This window comes from Xenopus laevis, chromosome 3S (assembly GCF_017654675.1).
Source record: "Xenopus laevis strain J_2021 chromosome 3S, Xenopus_laevis_v10.1, whole genome shotgun sequence".
In the NCBI taxonomy this organism is placed as follows: Eukaryota; Metazoa; Chordata; class Amphibia; order Anura; family Pipidae; genus Xenopus; species Xenopus laevis.
The window spans coordinates 126,003,384-126,023,686 of record NC_054376.1 but is presented as its reverse complement, the minus strand read 5'-3'; the positions used below and the strand labels follow the sequence as shown (position 1 = coordinate 126,023,686).

Here is a 20,303-nt window from a genome sequence, read left to right as displayed (position 1 = left end):
ACAGGGAACTCTGAGTATCACTCATGTATTACAAGGGATAATGTACCCCCTACTGTAAATGATAAGGATATTAGAAGTCACTGAGGGGTTGTTCTGTGACCATATAAAGGCACAAGGCTGCAGGCTGAGTTATACAGGGAACTCTGAGTATCACTAATGTATTATAAGGGATAATGTACCCCCTACTGTAAATGATAAGGATATTAGAAGTCACTGAGGGATTGTTCTGTGACCATATAAAGGCACAAGGCTGCAGGCTGAGTTATACAGGGAACTCTGAGTATCACTCATGTATTATAAGGGATAATGTACCCCCTACTGTAAATGATAAGGATATTAGAAGGGGTGCTAGTAGTGTACAATGAGTACATGAAGGAATAAGGAAGTAGAAATATAAAAGAACAGGGAGGCGCTGGATTAGGACTTGACTGTTTGACCCAAATTGAACACATGAATGAGTAGCGTATTAGCCCCGCCCTTCTATTCCTAATAAGGCGCATCCGTTCAGTTAAAGAGCCCTGGCGCCTCCCACGTTGGTCACTGCTCCCTATGAATGACAATCCATTTACTCTCTTGACCTAGACAGGGTCAGGCGAAGGGCGGGTCCTCCCTGTGAGTGACAAGAGGCTCCGGCCAATGAGCAGTCGGAAGCGCAGGTTGGTGGGCGGGGCCGGGGATGCCAGGATAAAGCTCACAAGCCCCATTGTTAGTGTGATTTAAAGGGGCCGCGGACAGGCCGGGCAGGGAGAGCGGAATTCCGGCCTTGCCCAACAGGATAACGCGGGGGCTCCGGGGGGATTAGGGACTTGCCTGAGTTGGATTTACTTGCGATTGTGTCTGGGGAGGATCTAGAGCGACATGGAACCTCCCGCCCCAAAGAGAAGGTGCCCGGGCCTGAGCCCCCGATACCGAGCCGACTCCCTCCTGGATGTGAGCGCCAAGAAGGTGGCCGAGTGCTGGGCCTTCGAGCAGGTAACCAGCCCCTGTCTCTACTACTTCTGCTGTTATATCCACTGACTCTACTTCTGTTCTATCTACTGACTCCTCTACTGACTCTTCTACTGACTCCTCCTCTACTGACTCCTCTACTGACTGACTCTTCTACTGACTCTTCTACTGACTCCTCTACTGACTCTTCTACTGACTCCTCTACTGACTCTTCTACTGACTCCTCTACTGACTCTTCTACTGACTGACTCTTCTACTGACTCCTCTACTGACTGACTCCTCTACTGACTCTTCTACTGACTCCTCTACTGACTGACTCTTCTACTGACTGACTCTTCTACTGACTCTTCTACTGACTGACTCCTCTACTGACTCTTCTACTGACTCTTCTACTGACTCCTCTACTGACTCTTCTACTGACTGACTCCTCTACTGACTGACTCTTCTACTGACTCCTCTACTGACTGACTCTTCTACTGACTCCTCTACTGACTCTTCTACTGACTGACTGACTGACTCTTCTACCTCTACTGACTTTCTACTGACTCTCTACTGACTCTCTACTGACTCTTCTACTCTCTCTACTGACTCTTCTACTGACTCTTCTACTGACTCTCTATCTGACTGACTCTTCTACTGACTTCTTCTACTCCTCTCCTCTACTGACTTTCTACTGATGACATCCTCTACGACTTTCGTTCTACTGACTCCTCTGACTGTCTTGTACTGGACTCTGTATGGATCCTGACTTTGTACTGACCTCTTGTAATGATCTTGTACTAGATCTTTCTACTGATTTCTTACTGATCTCTAACTGATCTTCTATCTGACTCTTTTACTGGCTTCCTCTACAGATTCTTCTACTCGAATCCTCTAATGACCTCTCTCTACTGATCGACTCCTCTACTCGACTGCCTCCTCTACTCGACTCTTCTACCGAGACTACCTCTCTCGCTTCTCTCCTGAACTCTACTGACTTCTTTCTGACTGACTCTTCTACTGGGACTCTCTATGAGTCTTCTACTGACTGTTCTACTGATCTTCTCTGATCTCTTCTGACTCTTCTACTGACTGACTCTCTACCGCGACTCTCTACTGCTGACTGTTCTACTGGACCTGTAACGACTGACTTCCCTGACTTTTCATACTGACTCTTCTACTGACTTTCTACTACTCTTCTACTTGACTCTTTCTACTGACTGACTCTCTACTGATCCTCTACTGACTGAACTCTTCTAGTCTGATCTTCGTTATGACTCTTCTACTGATCTTCTACTGACTCTTCTACTGGACTCTTCTACTGCTCTTTTACTGCCTGTCTACTGACTCTTCTACAAGACTTGACTCTCTATGCTTTTCTACTGACTCCTCTACGATCTTTCTATGACTCTCTACTGACCTCTTCTACTGATGGATCCTTACTGATTCTACTGACATGAGCTCTCTACTGATGACTCTTCTATCAGACTGACCTTCTACTGACTCTCTTTTACTGGACTCTTCTAACTGACTCTGTCTATAATCAGACGACTCTCTACTGACTCTACTGATGGACTCTTCTACTGACTCTTCTATGAACTTTCTCTGACTCCTATTACTGATTCTAACTGACATCTCTTACTGGACGACTCTCTATCTGACGTGACTCCTCTACTGAATCTTCTCTGACTTACTGATCTTTACTGATGAACTCTTCTCTGAACTCCTCTACTTGACTGCTCTACTGGATGACTCTTTTCACTGATTCTACTGACCTGTATTGACTCTTCTACTGACTGACTCCTCTACCGACTGATCTTCTACTGATGACTCTCTGACTGACTTCTTGTACTGACTGACTTCTCTGCTCTTCTACTCGATTCTACTGAACCTCTTCTATTTTCTCTTCTAGCTGGACTCTTACTGCTGCGATTCTCATACTGACTCTCTATCTGACTGACTTTCTATGACTTCTACTACTCGCTACTGACTCTTCTTAATTTAACTCTTCTCTGACTCTCTCTAACTAACTGGACCTCTTCTCTACTGGACATTCTTCTACTGCTTCTACTGACCTTCTAACTGACTGACTCCTCTACTGGACTCTTCTACTGACTCTCGGAATCTGGATCTTCGCTAACTGGCCTCTACGTGACTCTTTCTGACTCTTGGACTGTACTCTCTACTGACTCCCTACTTACTGACTCTTCTACAGGACTGATATTTTCTTGATGCTCTTTACTGATCCTCTCTACTCGATCTCTTCTAGCTGATCTTCTCAGACTAGACTCCTCCTACTGTACTTTCTACTGACTTCCTCTACTGATTCTTCTCTGACTGCTTCTATGATCTTCTATGATGACTTCTACTTGACTATGCTCTACTGACTCGCTCTCTGACTTCCCTCTTTACTGACTCTTCTATGTGATCTTTCCTACTGACTCCTCTAACTGACTCTCTACTGAGACTCTTCTACTGTACTCATCTACTTGTGAATCTTTTAATGACTCTTCTACTGACTCTCTACTGACTGACTCTTTCTGACTGCTGACTCTTGCTACTTCGACTCTTCTACTGGACTCTCTACTCGACTGGATCATCTTCTACTGACCCTCTCTGACTACTGACTCCTCTACTGATCTCTATCTTGACTGGTCCTCTACTACTGACTCCTCTACTTGACTGACACTCTACTTGCTGACTCTCTACCTGACTCTCTACTGACTCTTCTCTGACTGACTCATCTACTGACTCTTCTACTGACTCCTCTACTGCTGACTCTTCTACTGCTGACTACTTCTCTGACTCCTTATTCTGATTTTTCTACTGCTCCTCTATTACTGACTTTCTACTGGCTGACTCCTTCTACTGACTCCTCTACTGACTTTCTACTGACTGACTCCCTATGTGACTCTTCTACTGACTCTCTTACTGATCTCTACTGACTCTTCTACTGACTGACTCTCTCTGCTCTGACTCTTCTACTGATGCCCTTCTACTGATCCTCTACTGACTCTATCTATTCTGACTCCTCTACGACTCCTCTATCGACTCTTCTATGACTCTTTCTACTGACTCTCTACTGATTCTCTACTGACTGACTCTCTCTGATCTCTACTGACTGACTCTGGTTTACTGGACTTCTTCCTCTGATTCTCTACTACTGACTCTTCTTACTGGACTCTTCTAACTGACGTCCTCTACTGATGCTTACTGATGCCTTCTACTGACTCTCTACTGACTCCTCTACTGATGATCCTTATGATGACTACTCTACTGACTGACACTCTACTTGACTGACTCTACCTGATCCTTACTGACGTTTTACTACTGATGATCCTCTGATCTTTCTACTGCTCCTCTATGATACTCTTCTACTTGAGACTCTTCTACTGATCTCTACTGACTCTTTCACTGACTCCCTCTACTGACTCTTCTACTGACTGGACTCCTTCTACTGGACTCTCCTCTACTGATTTTCTACTGACTGACTCTTTACTGACTTTCTACTGACTCCTCTACTGGACCTCTACTGACTTCTTTCTACTGATCTGACTCTCTACTGACTGAATCTCTACTGATCCTCTACTGACTCCTCTACTGACTCTCTACTGACTCTTACTGATCTCTTATACTTGACTGACTCTTCTATGACTTCCTCACTGGACTCCTCTAGCTGATTTCTGACTCGAACTGACTCTTCTACTGACTCTTCTACTTGTACTCTTTACTTGACTCCTCTCCTGACTCCTCTAGCTGACTGCTCTTCTCTGACTCCTTCTTACTCGACTGACTCTTTTGACTGACTCTTCTACTGATCCTCTACTGATGACTCTTCTCTGACTGACTCTTCTACTTGATCTTAAACTGACCTGACGTCTTCTACTGATTTCTACTGCTCCTCTACTGACTGATTTTAACTGCTTTCTACTGCTCTTACTGACTCCTCTATCGATGACTCTCTACTGATCTCTACGACTCCTACTGACCTTGTACTGACTTTTACTGACTCCTCTATTGACTCGTCCACTGACTATTATTCTACTACTGACTGTCTACTGATCCTACTTCTCAACTGACTTATTCTGTTATATCTACTGATTCTAATGATATTATTTTACTGACTCTTCTACTGACTCTCACTGACTCCTCTAAGTGATCTCTATACTGACTTCCCTCTACTGTGACTGCTCTTCTGTACTGACTCTATCTTTATATTTATGATCTACTGACTTGTCCACTGGAACTCTGACTTCTGTTATTCTACTACTTATGATCTTCTACTGACTCCTCTACTGACTCGTCCATGACTCTACTACTATGTATATCTATGATCTACTTGTGGTTATATGCTACTGATCTTTGATTCTCTACTGTCGTCTGCTGAACTGTTATATATCTACTGACTTACTGAACTCCTCTATGACTCTTCTCTCTGACTCTTAATACTCTTCCACTGGAGTTCTTCTCTGCCTCCTCTATCTGACTCTAACTGATGTTTATTCTACTGACTCCTCTACTGACTCCTCTACTGACTCCTCTACTGATTCGTCTGCTGACTCTACTTCTGTTATATCTACTTATGTTATATTTACTGACTCCTCTACTGACTCTTCCACTGACTCCTCTAATGACTCTTCCACTGACTCCTCTACTGACTCTTCCACTGACTCCTCTACTGGCTCTTCCCCTGACTCTACTTCTGTTATATTTACTGACTCTACTGAAGTTATATTTACTGACTCTACTGACTCCTCTACTGACTCTACAAATGTTATATCCACTGACTCCTCACTGACTCGTTACTGACTCCTCATTGACTCTACTGATGTTATATCTACTGACTGCTCTACTGATGTTACTATCGTGCGACTACAGCTACACCCACACTCATCTACTACTCATTGTGCAGCCACTGGGGGCGCCTTATTTATTATTTGTCTCCCCCCATTGTCTTTCTACTTTACCCCCAGGGAATGAGGGGGTGTATAAGAAACATTGTGGTGTAACATGGGCCCCAGGGGGTTATTGTGTCCTCCTCCCCAATCTCATAAATAATAATAATTATCTCTCCTGTATGTGGGGCCACTCACATAACAACGCCCCCCCCAACAAACAAACAGGCCCTGGAGCACATGAATGAGTGTCTGGAAATCCTTTTTATGGAAGTGAGTAGTCCCTTGTCTGCAGCAGAGCTTGCAATCAGTCCTGGGTTTATCAGCTGGAGAGGAAGTGGCAGTTGATGGTTCAATGACATTTTTATGGGGGGGGGGGTCCTTTTCCTTGTGCAGATGAGTTATTTGTGCCAGAGGTGAAACCTCACCCACGGGGGTGTCTTGTCCACTTCAGCAACTCTCTGTCTGTGTCTCTGTCTGTGTGTGTGTGTGTGTGTATACACTGTATTATTATACACTGACAGACTGGAAGTGGATAGGTCCCTGCATACAGCAGCGTACAGTGTATAACTGTGTGTGATATATATATATATATATATATATATATATATATATATATATATATATATATATATATAACCAAAGGAATAGTGCACTCCGTAGACAATACACAAAAGCTATGAATATCTTGTAAATTATATCCTTATAAACGGAGAGTTCTGATGTCATCAGTTATAAACGGTGAGTTCTGATGTCATTTCTGTCACAGGACTCACTGAAATTTGTGTATTATAATAAATAAAGTACCCCCTCTTGTAAAATATAAGGATATTAGAAGTTACCTCGGAGTTCCATGACCTGTATAAAAACACTCGGCCTTCGGCCTCGTACTTTTATATGGTCATGAAACTCCTCGGTCACTTATAATATCCTTATATTTTACAAGAGGGGGTACTTTATTCACTATATATATATATATATATATATATATATATATATATATATATATATATATTGAAGTGACTGGCAGCTAGCTAAGGGTTAATGGGGTGCGTCTCCTGGGGCAGTTGAATTCCAGGACATACAGTGAGTGGGCCCTACGTGAATATATAAATATATAATATACATATATACACTCACACCCCATTACTGGGGAGGGTACAGTTGGCACACCGTAGTATCGGCCGAGTATCATCTCTGCCTCATCACTTCCTCTTTCCCTGCCCACCAATCAGCACTAAGGGCCCTAATCACTACAGGTAGGGACAGGGAGGGGCCACAGTGTCACCTGTCTCCTGTGTGATGTCACTGCGACATGTATGACCACATTGCTCTTCATTATAGATAGAACATAAAATTGTGTTTTATACCACTGAAGTGATTAGAAGCTTCTCCTGATACCTCGGTATATTGACTTTACACAACCAGTGGGTCTTCTCTGTACCACAGAGCTGACAATTAAATATGGTGCAGAAACCATGATCATTACCCCCTCAATTTGTCTATAGAGAATGTTTCAGCTGGTCTGTCTTTTTGGGCCTCTCCGCTGTATGTATGTAACATGAAGGGTTTGCTGGGGGGACCAGCCTAGCAGGGTGTCTGTTACCCCAATGTTTCTATATATCTGTAACCTTATTATGAGCTAAGGGGGCCCAGTCTGAAGGCCAGTTAGGGGGAGATTTGGGGTGAGTGCTTATTTGTGCCCTGGGTACCCCTGGAACTATAGCAGGGTGACTGTTACCCCAATGTTTCTATATATCTGTAACCTTGTTATGAGCTAAGGGGGCCCAGTCTGAAGGTCAGTTAGGGAGAGATTTGGGGTGAATGCTTATTTGTACCCTGGGTACCCCTGGAACTATAGCAGGGTGACACCCCAATGTTTCTATATATATGTAACCTTGTTATGAGCTAAGGGGGCCCAGTCTGAAGGCCAGTTAGGGGGAGATTTGAGTGAGTGCTTATTTGTGCCCTGGGTACCCCTGGAACTATAGCAGGGTGACACCCCAATGTTTCTATATATCTGTAACCTTGTTATGAGCTAAGGGGGCCCAGTCTGAAGGTCAGTTAGGGGGAGATTTGGGGTGAGTGTTTATTTGTGCCCTGGGTACCCCTGGAACTATAGCAGGGTGACACCCCAATGTTTCTATATATCTGTAACCTTGTTATGATCTAAGGGGGCCCAGTCTGAAGGCCAGTTAGGGGGAGATTTGGGGTGAGTGCTTATTTGTACCCCGGGTGAGTTTTGGGGTGAGAGCCGTGAGTACGCTGTAGGAATAGGTGACGCTACAATGGAGGCCGTGGTTACAGTCCCTTTGCAACTCTTTCAGGTGGAGGAGCGATTTTCAAGGGTTCCAGAGCCTGTGCAGAAGCGAATCATATTCTGGAGTTTCCCACGTAGTGAAAAGGAGATCTGTATGTATTCGACTCTGGGTTATCACCCTCCCGAGGGAGAGAGGGACTCCCGGGTACCCTTCAACCGAGGGCTGCAGTTGATGCAATCTGGAGCTGTACAACGGGTCCTACAAGTGGGTAAGTTAAATCTGTCCCTGGAGATCCTTCATGCTTTTTAATTCTCTGAAACTGTGTTATTGGGGATGCTGGGAGATGTAGTCCGACAGCCAAAGAACTGGTTGAGCTGTTAGTGGTTTGGCTTTCTATTTCTGGATTGTGGCTGCTGATCCTGCCCCAGTGTTGTATGCCCACAGGCTACTTGTGTGGATTGGAGTCTCCCTCGGCCTGTAGATCTGGTTTAACGGAAACTGTTTATTTTGGAACAAAACTCCTTTATTGTCACCGAGCCTCCTGGATTGTGCAAGACTGCTGCTTCTCTAGCCGCTGTTGAATGATGCTGGGAGTTGTAGTTACATGACCGGACTATCTCTGTTCTAAGGTGAAATAAGCCGTAACCTGCACAGACAGGTGCCCCCGCCGTTTGTACTTTACCAAGTTGGGATTTGCCTGTGACAAGGCAGTGGCACCTTCCCCGGGTGCAGGCAGTTACATGTCGACTGGGTGACAGTTGGGGACACTCCTCGTATCGGGGTGACGCTCTCTTCCTTGCCCTGAGCTGACTCAGTCTCCTGCCCTGGCCTGTCTCTCTCTGCTCATACCGGGCACCTCCCTGCTATGTCTATGGGCAGTTTGGGTGCTAGGGGGACTTTAGGGTGCCCTGATATGGGATTTACATTGTTTTCATTCCTCCAAGTGCAATTAGAGCTCAATTAGAATAATCCCAGTTAATTAACACTCGCATTGCCTTGGCACAAGTCCTAACTCCGCCCCCTCCCGGCACAGTCTTTGATGGAATAAATTCCTGTTTCTCTTTACGGGGACCGAAACCGCATGGATTTGTTTGAATCCTCTGTAGATTCTCAGCATGGACAGAGCCCCGGGCCTCCACCCCCCCCCCCCTTGCCATTTTTTTGTTTTGTTTTGTACACGGCAGATAAAAGTCCCATTGAGCAGCCGAGGCCCGAGGCGTGTGAGACAATACGGGGCTGTCATGCGTCTCAGATCACACACATGCACCCGGCCCTGGAGCCTTCAGCCATTTGTTTCCTCAATAGCAGCTCTGTACATTGTGTTATCACTTACAGGGGGCAGTGACGCTACAATAGAACATCACATTGCCCCATCTCTACTGAAATGAACCGTAGCCATTCCCCCTATTTATTCTCCCGGCCTGCCTGAAAGTAATACTAGCGCAGATCAGGCTGCTCATGTCTGTGGTCCTTGTTATTGTCTTATCCTTTTTTTTGTTGGTTTATGAAGGATGGCGTAAATAGATATTACTGGTCCCCACAGAAAATTATTTTTCAGGCCCCCAAAATGTCTAGCGGTTTTACCAATATTTACTGCAGTTGTATATGAATTAGGGCCTCACTTTACCTCCGCAGGGTCTGCTTCCTCTGTAGTTACATCCCTGGTGCTGGGAGTTGTTGTTCAGCCCCGAATTAAAGGTCCAGCCTCTTGTTTAGGCCCAAGGATGACAAACAGCATTTACTGGTTGGCCATATTCATATTTATGAATACGCAGGTCATGTGATTCAAGGTGACCATTTATAATCTGATATAGGCAGGGATTTATTTTATTTTTTTAATGGATTTAATTGCCCCAGTAAATGCAGTTGCCCTAGTGGAAGCAGCATGTTTATCCAGTAGATATATATATATATATATTTATATACCCCTTGATTAGTTGTATAAATAAAGGCCACAACGCGTTTCGCGCTACGTTGCTCGTCTGTCCTGCGGCAGCAGATGGTCAGGTTTTCCCTGGGATACGTGTCCTACTAAAGCTCAGTGTTTTGGGTTTTAGTTCAGCTTGGCTGATTCCATGAGCTGAAGGTCTCACCTATTATCTGACTTTTATTGTATCCCCCCCCCCGGGCCACAGGGCAACCCACACAACCACACCCAGGCCGGCCTCTTGTTTAATACTAGAATTGGTTTTGCCCCAGTGTTTCCCAGTCTTGGGGGGGGTCGGTCCCATGCAGAGCCAATAATCCAGACCTGTGTCCTTAGGGTAATTGGGGGAGGGGGGCTGAAATTCTAGTAGAGCTTCCCCTGCTGTTCCCTTTTCTTATCTGCGTCTTGTTTGCGGTGAATGGGGGGGTCAGTTTGCCTGAACAGATGGGTAATGGAGCTTTTCTCAAATACCCTCCGTCCAATCTTTTAATGCAAAGATGCGCGAATTATACATGAGATGGGGAGGCGTCGGGTTATTATCTCCCCATCCCCCTCCCCCCCCCATGTCTCTGTGTTGTAAGAAAGGAGGGTTTCCCGTGTGCAAGATAATGAAGAGATTCCCAAATCATCCGCTTTATTCACACAATGATCAGAGATAAGGGAATTCGGCCTTTGTTTTAAAGCCGGCCGGGGGAAGGATTTTTTTGTTGCACTTGCCCGGACCGTAGACAAGGAAGTGATCAGTGATGAATGGAATGTTCCATCTAGGGATTCAGTTCGGGATTTGGCCTTTTTTAGCAGGATTCGGATTCAGCTGAACCGAATCTTAATTTACATATGCAAATTAGTGACTTTTTGTCACAAAACTGAGAAGTAAAAAATGGTTTTCCCCCCCCTAATTTGCATATGCCTGAATCTGAAGGATTTGGAGGTTCTGCTGAATCCAAAATCGTGGATTTGGTGCATCCCTAGTTCCATCATATCTTGCAACTTTTCCTTCTGATCTGTTTTAGAATGTGGGTCTGGACTGGAATTCTACGTAAATAATTTCTGATTTCTCCCCTCCCTCTATTTTCCATTCAGGGTTCCACCTCAGCGGATCCGTCACAGAATCTGGAGACCCGGAGCGGACCTACCAAGTGTCCATCAGCTTCGACCGTTGTAAAATCACCTCCGTCAGCTGCGGCTGCGAGAATCGGGACATCTTCTACTGCGCCCACGTCGTGGCCCTGTCCTTGCACCGGATCCGGAGGGCGCGGGGGGTGGAGCTGCGGCTCCCGATCTCGGAGACCCTGTCCCAGATGAACCGAGACCAACTGCAGAAGTTTGTCCAATACCTGATCAGCGAACATCACACGGAGGTGCTCCCCACCGCGCAGAGACTGGCCGACGAGATCTTACAGCTGGGCTCTGAGATAAACCGGGTGCACGGTGAGATTACTGGCCTCGTATCGGGGGTGACGAGGGTTGGACAACCCTAGTCTGGATTTTGACGGGAGTTGCCAAACTAACCAGTTGACTTTTTTTACTCTCAGGGGCCCCAGATCCAACTGCCGGCGCCGGACGAGAGGATGAGAACTGCTGGCACCTTGATGAGGAGCAGATTCAGGAACAGGTGAAGCTGCTGCTGGCTAATGGCGGTTACTATGGGGCAAGCAAACAGTTACAGTCGATGTTCAGCAAGGTAGGTCCCCCCTCTGCCCCATCCCCCCCCCCTCATGCTTCAATTGCTGCAGGTATAACACCTGTGATTCCTTCCCTGTCGCTTCTTTCCGTGCAGGTGAGGGAGATGCTGCGTATGAGGGATTCTAATGGGGCCCGAATGCTGATCCTGATGACGGAGCAGTTCCTGGAAGATCCGCGATTGGCTCTGTGGCAGCAGCAGGGGGCGGGAATGACGGACAAGTGCCGGCAGTTATGGGATGAACTCGGTGAGACATGAAGGGCGACTCCTGATTTTGCTTTTTTCTTAAATCTATATTGTAGCCATAACTGCATCACCTACGCGTTAAAGGCCAATCACATAACCTCATTCTTAATGGCCATCCACATGCATTAACAGGCAGTGGGTAGTTGGCATTTGGGGCTTGTATTACTGACAGTGTTTCACTTCGCCTGGTCTATAAAGTCTCTTCTGTCCATCACAGGTGCCTTGTGGGTTTGTGTGGTGCTGAGCCCTCACTGTCGCGCAGAAGAAAGAGAATCCTGGCTCGAGCTTCTTCGCAGGTGGAACGCCTTGGATATCTGCCCTTTGGAGGAGGGCAACTATAGCTTGGATGGACCCGGGGCACAGACTCAACCGCAGGGCTACAATTCCAATCAAGGTATGAAAAACAGGGTGGCTTGGAGTCTGTCCCTCCCACTGCAGGGTGATACAGTGACACAGACAGGAGGGAACTATGGGACATGAGTCTGTCCCTCCCACTGCAGGGTGATACAGTGACACAGACAGGAGGGAACTATGGGACATGAGTCTGTCCCTCCCACTGCAGGGTGATACAGTGACACAGACAGGAGGGAACTATGGGACATGAGTCTGTCCCTCCCACTGCAGGGTGATACAGTGACACAGACAGGAGGGAACTATGGGACATGAGTCTGTCCCTCCCACTGCAGGGTGATACAGTGACACAGACAGGAGGGAACTATGGGACATGAGTCTGTCCCTCCCACTGCAGGGTGATACAGTGACACAGACAGGAGGGAACTATGGGACATGAGTCTGTCCCTCCCACTGCAGGGTGATACAGTGACACAGACAGGAGGGAACTATGGGACATGGGTCTGTCCCTCCCACTGCAGGGTGATACAGACAAATAGTAATGTATTTTATTTTTGCCCCCAGCTCCTGTTCCACGTCAGACTGTATTCGCACGGGCCTTGAAAGCCGGGGAGCTTCACTGGACAGACCCGCACCTTCAGCGAGTGCTGAGTGGCGAGACAGGTGCCCCCAGCAGTGGAGTAAAGAGCAGCGCAGATATGCTCTCCTATGACCCCCAAGGCCGCCCCCTGTGGTTGGGAGATCATTTCCCGGTGGCTTGTGCCCGTGTGGATGCCCTGCGGTCTCATGGTTACCCACAACAAGCGCTCAGACTGGCTGTCTGTATTGTCAACACCATGAGGCTGCAGCGCCAGCACCAGCTTGAGAGTGTGAAGCAGCAAAGGAAAGGTAAGAAGTGATTAATTGTGCTCATGTAGGGGAGCTACAAATAGTTACACAGGGTTGGGGAGGCAAGGGGGCGCTAGAGAGGAGGGTTGGGGAGGTTAAAGGAGGCTAAAGAGAGAGGTTGGGGAGGCAAGGGGGCGCTAGAGAGAAGGGTAGGTGAGGCAAGGGGGCGCTAGAGAAGAGGGTTGAGGAGGCAAGGGGGCGCTAGAGAGGAGGGTTGGGGAGGTTAGAGGGGGCGCTAGAGAGGAGGGACTGGGATCTATCGAATGTGAGTTAATCTAATTGTGTCTGTCCGGTTGTTGCAGAACTGCAGCTGAAGGGAAGCACGTCTCTAACTAACCTGGAAGGCTGGGTGGGGCACCCGTTGGACCCCATTGGATGTCTCTGCCGGACGTTCCTGGAAGCCAGTCTGCCTGAGGATGAGGGACTGTCTCTTTACCCAGGTAAATATAAAGCAGCTGTGGACTTGTCTCCCAGGGGCAGATAATTGTAAAAAAAAAAGGGTTGGCTGATGGTTTAAGCAACTGGTAATATTTATGTAGGACATTGTTGATCCAGGGACTGGAGCCATGTTGGATTCCCCTGTAGAAGGGAGTTGATGGGTAACCCATTCCTTTGCTCACACTAATTCTCCTTTCTTCCCTTGTAGATATTGGTGGAGAGCAGAGGAAAGTGATGTATCAGCAAGTGCCCTTACCTGGTGCCACCGCCAACGGAGAGTCCTACTTGTGTCTGGCACTGGAAGTGGCTCTTATGGGCCTGGGGCAGCAACGGGCGATGCCCGAGGGTCTGTATGCCCAGGACAAGCTGGTGAGGAGCGAGGAGCAGATTATTGGCCTCTTGGGCACGTTGGACATGGCAGAGAGACTGATCCAAGTGCTGAGGAAACAGTCCATTCTTCTCCTGGAAGGTAAGTGCCTGCAGTGCTCACATGGTCTTATGGGTGTAGTAGTTAATGAGCTACAGGTAGCCATGATTGTCCTTGGGCAGATAAACACAACCTTTATTAGGTCCAAAATGACCAATTCCCTCCCTAGAGCCTGTATAGCCATCTTCTCTCTTGGGTCCCACCTCATCCTATTTTGCTTCTTTTCCCAAGGTGGTCCCTACAGCGGCTTCGGGGAGGTGATCTACCGCGAGAGCGTTCCCATGCACACCTTTGCCCGCTTCCTTTTCACCACTCTCCTCCCACATGACGCAGACTTGGCCTATCGGATAGCACTGAGAGCCATGAGGTGAGTAGACTGCTGTGGAGGTTGTTGTACTTCTGGAATGAAGTTCTCCTGCCCGAGAGCCTTTCTTACCCTTTGTCTCTCCTTTCAGGCTCCCTGTCCTGGAGTCTATCCTCCCACCCCATGGCTCCGATATTCTGCCTCTGGACTCCATGTTAACCAGTCGCTTCCCTCGCTGGTTCATCCTGGGACATCTGGAGACTCGCCAGTGTGAGCTTGCGTCTGCCATGCTGACCACCGCCAAGGGTAGGTAGAGGGGCTCAAGTCTTCTCCTAAGCATATGATGCATCTTTTTGTGAAGGTCCAAAGTGACTGTATTTGGGGGGACGCTGTTTTTGTGCCAGGGCCACTTTCGCTTCTGTTCCTTTGGCATTTTACTCTGTGGCCCTCAGGGGCCTGCCCATGCATAACCCTAAGCTTCATAACTGCTTTATTCCCTAAAGGGATGCTGTTGTCAAAATAAAGGTGTGTACATGGAAACAGGGCCTGTTATTTTGTAAAGTAGGTGGAGTAAAGTCTCTGTGATAGTGTTTTGGCTTTCATATGCAGCAGCCCTGTCTTGCTTTATGGCAGGAGGCCTAGATATGTCTTCAGCAGGCAAGTGGGAGACCCAGTGCTGATGTAATATTTTCCTTTTTTCGTATATTCAGGGGACCCCAAGTGGCTTCACACCGTCCTGGCCTCCATCCAGCAGCACATTCACTCCCCGGCGCTGCTTTTCAAGTTGGCCCAAGACGCCTGCAAGACTGCGACCCCCCCAAACGCGTCTCCGGACACCACCCTCCTAAATATCTCTCTGGAGCTGGGACTGCAGGTGAGAACCAGTGTTATTCTGTTTTGTTTTATTAGTGGTGGACGCTCATTACCCAGCAGCCTGTGCCAGTCATACAACACTACTTGGCATCTGTAACCATGGAAACGCAGGTATGTTCTGCTGTTAATATCAAGCCTGTTTTTTTTTTATTTTGTATCAGGTGATGAGGATGACTCTGACCACCCTGACGTGGCGTCGCCGGGAGATGGTGCGATGGTTGGTGTCTTGTGCTACGGAGATTGGTAAGTGGCCGCAGTAATATCTCTGACCAGCAGGGGGTGCTGTGGGATCAGGCTGAATTTGCCTTTTGTTCCACACTGACATTATTATTTTCTCTAGGTGCCCAGGCTCTGATCAGCATCATGCAGAACTGGTACGCCCTCTTCACCCCCATCGAGGCTACGACCATCGTTGCTGTCACCTGCACATCCCCCGCCACTCTCTTGCGCTTCAGTCCGGACCCCCGGCAACGTGAGGAGCTGTGCTCGTGCGCCCGGGCCCTGGCTTTGCAGTGCGCCATGAAGGACCCCCAGAGCTGTGCCCTACCTGCCCTCACCCTCTGTGAGAAAGACCACACCTCTTTTGAGGCGGCTTATCAGATCGTATTGGACAGTGCCAGCTCGGGCCCCGGAGCCCACTCTCACCTCTTTACTGTGGCGCGATACATGGAGCACCGAGGCCTCCCACTGCGGGCATTTACTCTTGCCACCCTGGCTCTGTCCAACCTCCGCATCGGATTTAGCCAAGACACTCACCCGGCCGTCAGTGATGTTCTGTGGGCGTGCTCCTTAGCGCACTCTTTGGGCAAGGCGGAGTTAAGCTCTGTGGTACCTCTAGTCATCAAAAGTGTGCAGTGTGCCCCTGTTCTCTCTGACATCATACGCCGCTGTAGCCTGGCACCCCCTGGACTGGCACAGGCCTTGTCCTCTTCTAGTGGAGGCCGAGGAAGGGGCTCAGGGGGGCGGGCGGATAAGCCTCCTCTCTGTCAGCTGCTGGAGGCGGCAGTCGGGGCTTATATCAGCACCACGCACTCTCGCCTCACCCACATTAGCCCGCGGCACTACGGCGAGTTCATAGAGTTCCTGGCCAAAGCCCGCGACACCTTCCTGCTGGCACCCGATGGCCACCGCCAGTTCTCTCAGTTCTTGGACAACTTGAAGCAGACGTACAAAGGGAAGAAGAAGCTGATGCTGTTGGTGCGGGAGCGGTTTGGCTGATGCCAACAGAGGAACGAAGGATTGGGAAGCCTGAGAGAGGGGGAGAGCGAGAACTCGTCCCCCTTTTATAAACAAGATTCTCTTCCAGAGGGGCCTCAAAGTCGGTTGTCCCCCGGAAAATTTAATGGACTTCCAGTTGGTGGCGGGAGCCGTGATGGTTCCCACTGAAGATTCCCTGCAAGGAGCCTGGCTTTTAATAACGTATTTATTTATATTATTATGGATTTTTTTTTTTTAAATTTCCCCTCCCTCTGCCTTGGGCAGACCCTCCTCTTTATGCGCCTGATCAGTTGGACGGAATTGGGGGAACGGCTATGGGCCCCGCACGGTGCGGACTGCTTATTTATTTCTGAAGGATTAATCTCGTAATTAACTTATTCTTTTGTATTCTTTCTAATGTGATTTGATTTCACTTGGCGCCGACCGCAATCATTCCCAAATGCTGCCCCGTCCTCGGGATACAAGATGGCGACTGCATGGCGTTTCCAACAGATGCGGATCCCCAAGCAGTATTACGAGCGGCCGTCATGTGACCAAGAACTGGGGGTGTGGGCTCGCGAGTCTTCGCCCCCGGCCTGACCAACCGCGCCAGTGGCTGGATCGCTGTGTATAAATATTGTATATTAATATATACTTAATATATAAATGTATATTACGAAAAAGGAAACAAAAAAATAGTAAAAAAAAGCAAAAACTCTATGGAAGAAAAGCGACGGGGGCTGCTGCAGTGGTGGTCTCTGCATTCAATGAAGTGTTCCAGATAAGGTGGGGGTCAAATTCAGCTTTATACCTCACCCCCCCCATAAGTGTATCATGTTCCAATGTCTACACTGGAAATATAACTCAGGAAGATGCCGCTTTCAGTGTCACGTTGTCTCCCCCCCCCCGACTAATTCTACATGTGCCCCCCATTTATTTCCTCTCACATCTTACCCCCCCAAACCCACTGACCCCTCTTGTCTTTCCATTGTTTAAATGAAGGTTTTTGAAATCCCATTTATGATCTGAATGTCTCTCACTAGAAAATACCATTCTCTGTTCTGTGGGGGGAGGAATCGGATATGTATAGAGATATATACAGAATGACTGAGCTCATCTGTTTTTATTTATTGATCCATCTGTCACAGTTGTTTCTTAATGGAGATAAAACAAACAACATTTTAATGAGAATTTGTGTTTTTATTTTTATTGGGGGGGTGACGGGACTTCCAACTCTTAGCTGTTCAAGGGTAACAGTCACCCTGCTATAGTTCCAGGGGTACCCAGGGCACAAATAAACTCACCCCAACATCTCCCCCTAACTGACCTTCAGACTGGGCCCCCTTAGCTCATAACAAGGTTACAGATATATAGAAACATTGGGGTAACCGTCACCCTGCTATAGTTCCAGGGGTACCCAGGGCACAAATAAGCACTCACCCCAAATCTCCCCCTAACTGGCCTTCAGACTGGGCCCCCTTAGCTCATAACAAGGTTACAGATATATAGAAACATTGGGGTAACAGTCACCCTGCTATAGTTCCAGGGGTACCCAGGGTACAAATAAGCATTCACCCCAAATCTCCCCCTAACTGACCTTCAGACTGGGCCCCCTTAGCTCATAACAAGGTTACAGATATATAGAAACATTGGGGTAACAGTCACCCTGCTATAGTTCCAGGGGTACCCAGGGTACAAATAAGCACTCACCCCAAATCTCCCTCTAACTGGCCTTCAGACTGGGCCCCCTTAGCTCATAACAAGGTTACAGATATATAGAAACATTGGGGTAACAGTCACCCTGCTATAGTTCCAGGGGTACCCAGGGTACAAATAAACTCACCCCAACATCTCCCCCTAACTGACCTTCAGACTGGGCCCCCTTAGCTCATAACAAGGTTACAGATATATAGAAACATTGGGGTAACCGTCACCCTGCTATAGTTCCAGGGGTACCCAGGGCACAAATAAACATACCCCAACTGGCATTCAGGCCAAGACCTGCTACTACTGCTCCAAGTTCCCTGGGGTTGGGGCACAGTTTAGGAAGACATTGCTCTAGACCAGTGATCCCCAACCAATAGCTTGCGAGTAACACGTTAATCTCCAACCCCTTGGATGTTGCTCCCAGTGGCCTCAAAGCAGGTGCTTATTTTTGAATTCCAGGTTTGGAGGCAAGTTTTGGTTGCATAAAAGACAGGTGTACTGCCAAACAGAGTCTCCTGTAGGCTGCTGGTCCACATAGGGACCACCAAATAGCCAATTACAGCCCTTATTTGGCACCCAGGAAGTTTTTGCATGCCTGTGTTTTTCCCCAACTTTTTTTATTTTTGAATGTGGCTCATGGGTAAAAAAGGTTGGGGACACCTGCTCTAGACATACTGTATATTGCGGGGATTGCCAGGAGACTCTGCACCCACATGGGCAGCTCCTTTATTTTGTTTCCTCCGGGCAGGTGTATGGTGCCCCCTGCAAGGCAATAATAGTTGTGTCCAGGTGAAAAGTGCTCTAGTTCTAGTTGGTGGTTTTATTATGTTCTGGTAAATGCTACTCTACCCTAATGTTTCCTTCATTCTGGGGTTTGTAAGTGGTGGCAAGATACTCATTATGGATTGGATCCTACAGGGTGGGTTTTAGGGGTTACAGGGAATGGAGCAGGACTGTTATCTGTACAACTGGTCAACCTCTGTCTTGAGATGCGTTTGAAGAACACTGGTCTTTTGTCTTATGGTGAAAGCTGGAAGTTACATCTTAATATCAACCAATGGGCTGCACGTTGGATAAAGTGTTCCTGCTTAGTACAAGTGCTGCCCCCAAAGGGCCTTATTAATTGAGTACCAAAGTCATTGGACCTATTTGCAGCCCTCTTCTGACTGGCTTAGTATCTCCCGGCAGCGTCCCTGGGGTAATCTTGTTCCATGGTTGGGATATCTGCTCAACATGGCCACCCATGTACCGGACCACATCTGACCTGGTTGAGTATTTGGATTTAGGCCTAAGGCCTGGGCAGGGGGCTGTGCAGTGTGGTTGGTGAAGAACCCTTGACAAGATGTCCTTCCCTGCTCAGCTAATGGAGACACAGAGGTGAGACAATTTGGTCCGGCAGGTCCTCTCCCAATATCTTTTTTTTTTTCCCTTCTCATCTCTTCCCACGCCACCTTCTTTCCCCTCCAGCTATTGCCACTTTCTTCCATTTCCTGTGGCCTCACCCCCCAGGGGCACTTACCAATGACTCACCAGCTACTCCTCCAATGGGAATCACCGGTGACTCATTGGCCCGTGCCACACTGCCCCTCTTTGTCCCAGAAATAGCGAGGCGTGGCGCCTATTATTGAGTGGCAAGTTACAGAGACTGTTGGCAAGACTTGTTCCATTACTCATCAGCATCTAAACAGGAAATCAAAACTTTCCGACCTTGGGAGACTGGACCTGAGTCATTCAGAATAACAAACCCAACCGCCATGATTTAACCACTTGGCACCGGAGATGAATATTTCATGGAGGGACCAGGAGGCCTTAAAAGGCAAGTCTGACAAAGCCAATAACATTGTGAAAAGTAATTTTCGACTGCAAACAAGTGCAACAGACTTACAGTTTAACTTCCCCTTTAAAGGATATGTAAACCTGTAAAATAAGTGAATGTTAAATGGATGATTGTGCTGTTCTTAGAAATTTTGCAATGTACATTCATTATTTATTTTGTTTATTTATTAAGGGATACATGTGCTGTTAATAGGAATGAATTTTGTTACAACAGCGCCACCTGCTGGTCCGTTTCCCACCAGTCTGACCAGCAAGTAGTCAAGGAAGTTGTCAGGAGAAAGAAAGAGGCTGATGTTCTTCTGCTTAGGAAAGATGTGAGAAATGTTTCTAATTCTTTTCCTA

General features: G+C 47.6%; 1 protein-coding gene across 1 annotated transcript; it reads left to right on the top strand.

The window, feature by feature from the left end:
- Positions 1 to 734: 734 nt before the first annotated feature.
- zswim4.S (zinc finger SWIM-type containing 4 S homeolog) lies at positions 735 to 17,609 on the top strand. Its single transcript, NM_001091107.1, is given in 14 exon segments — positions 735 to 972; positions 8,150 to 8,351; positions 11,094 to 11,441; positions 11,546 to 11,694; positions 11,791 to 11,941; positions 12,158 to 12,334; positions 12,856 to 13,179; positions 13,482 to 13,619; positions 13,826 to 14,086; positions 14,276 to 14,411; positions 14,500 to 14,654; positions 15,059 to 15,222; positions 15,383 to 15,464; positions 15,562 to 17,609. Coding segments are annotated over 14 exon segments (3,279 nt in total). The 5' UTR covers positions 735 to 858; the 3' UTR covers positions 16,440 to 17,609.
- Positions 17,610 to 20,303: the final 2,694 nt, after the last annotated feature.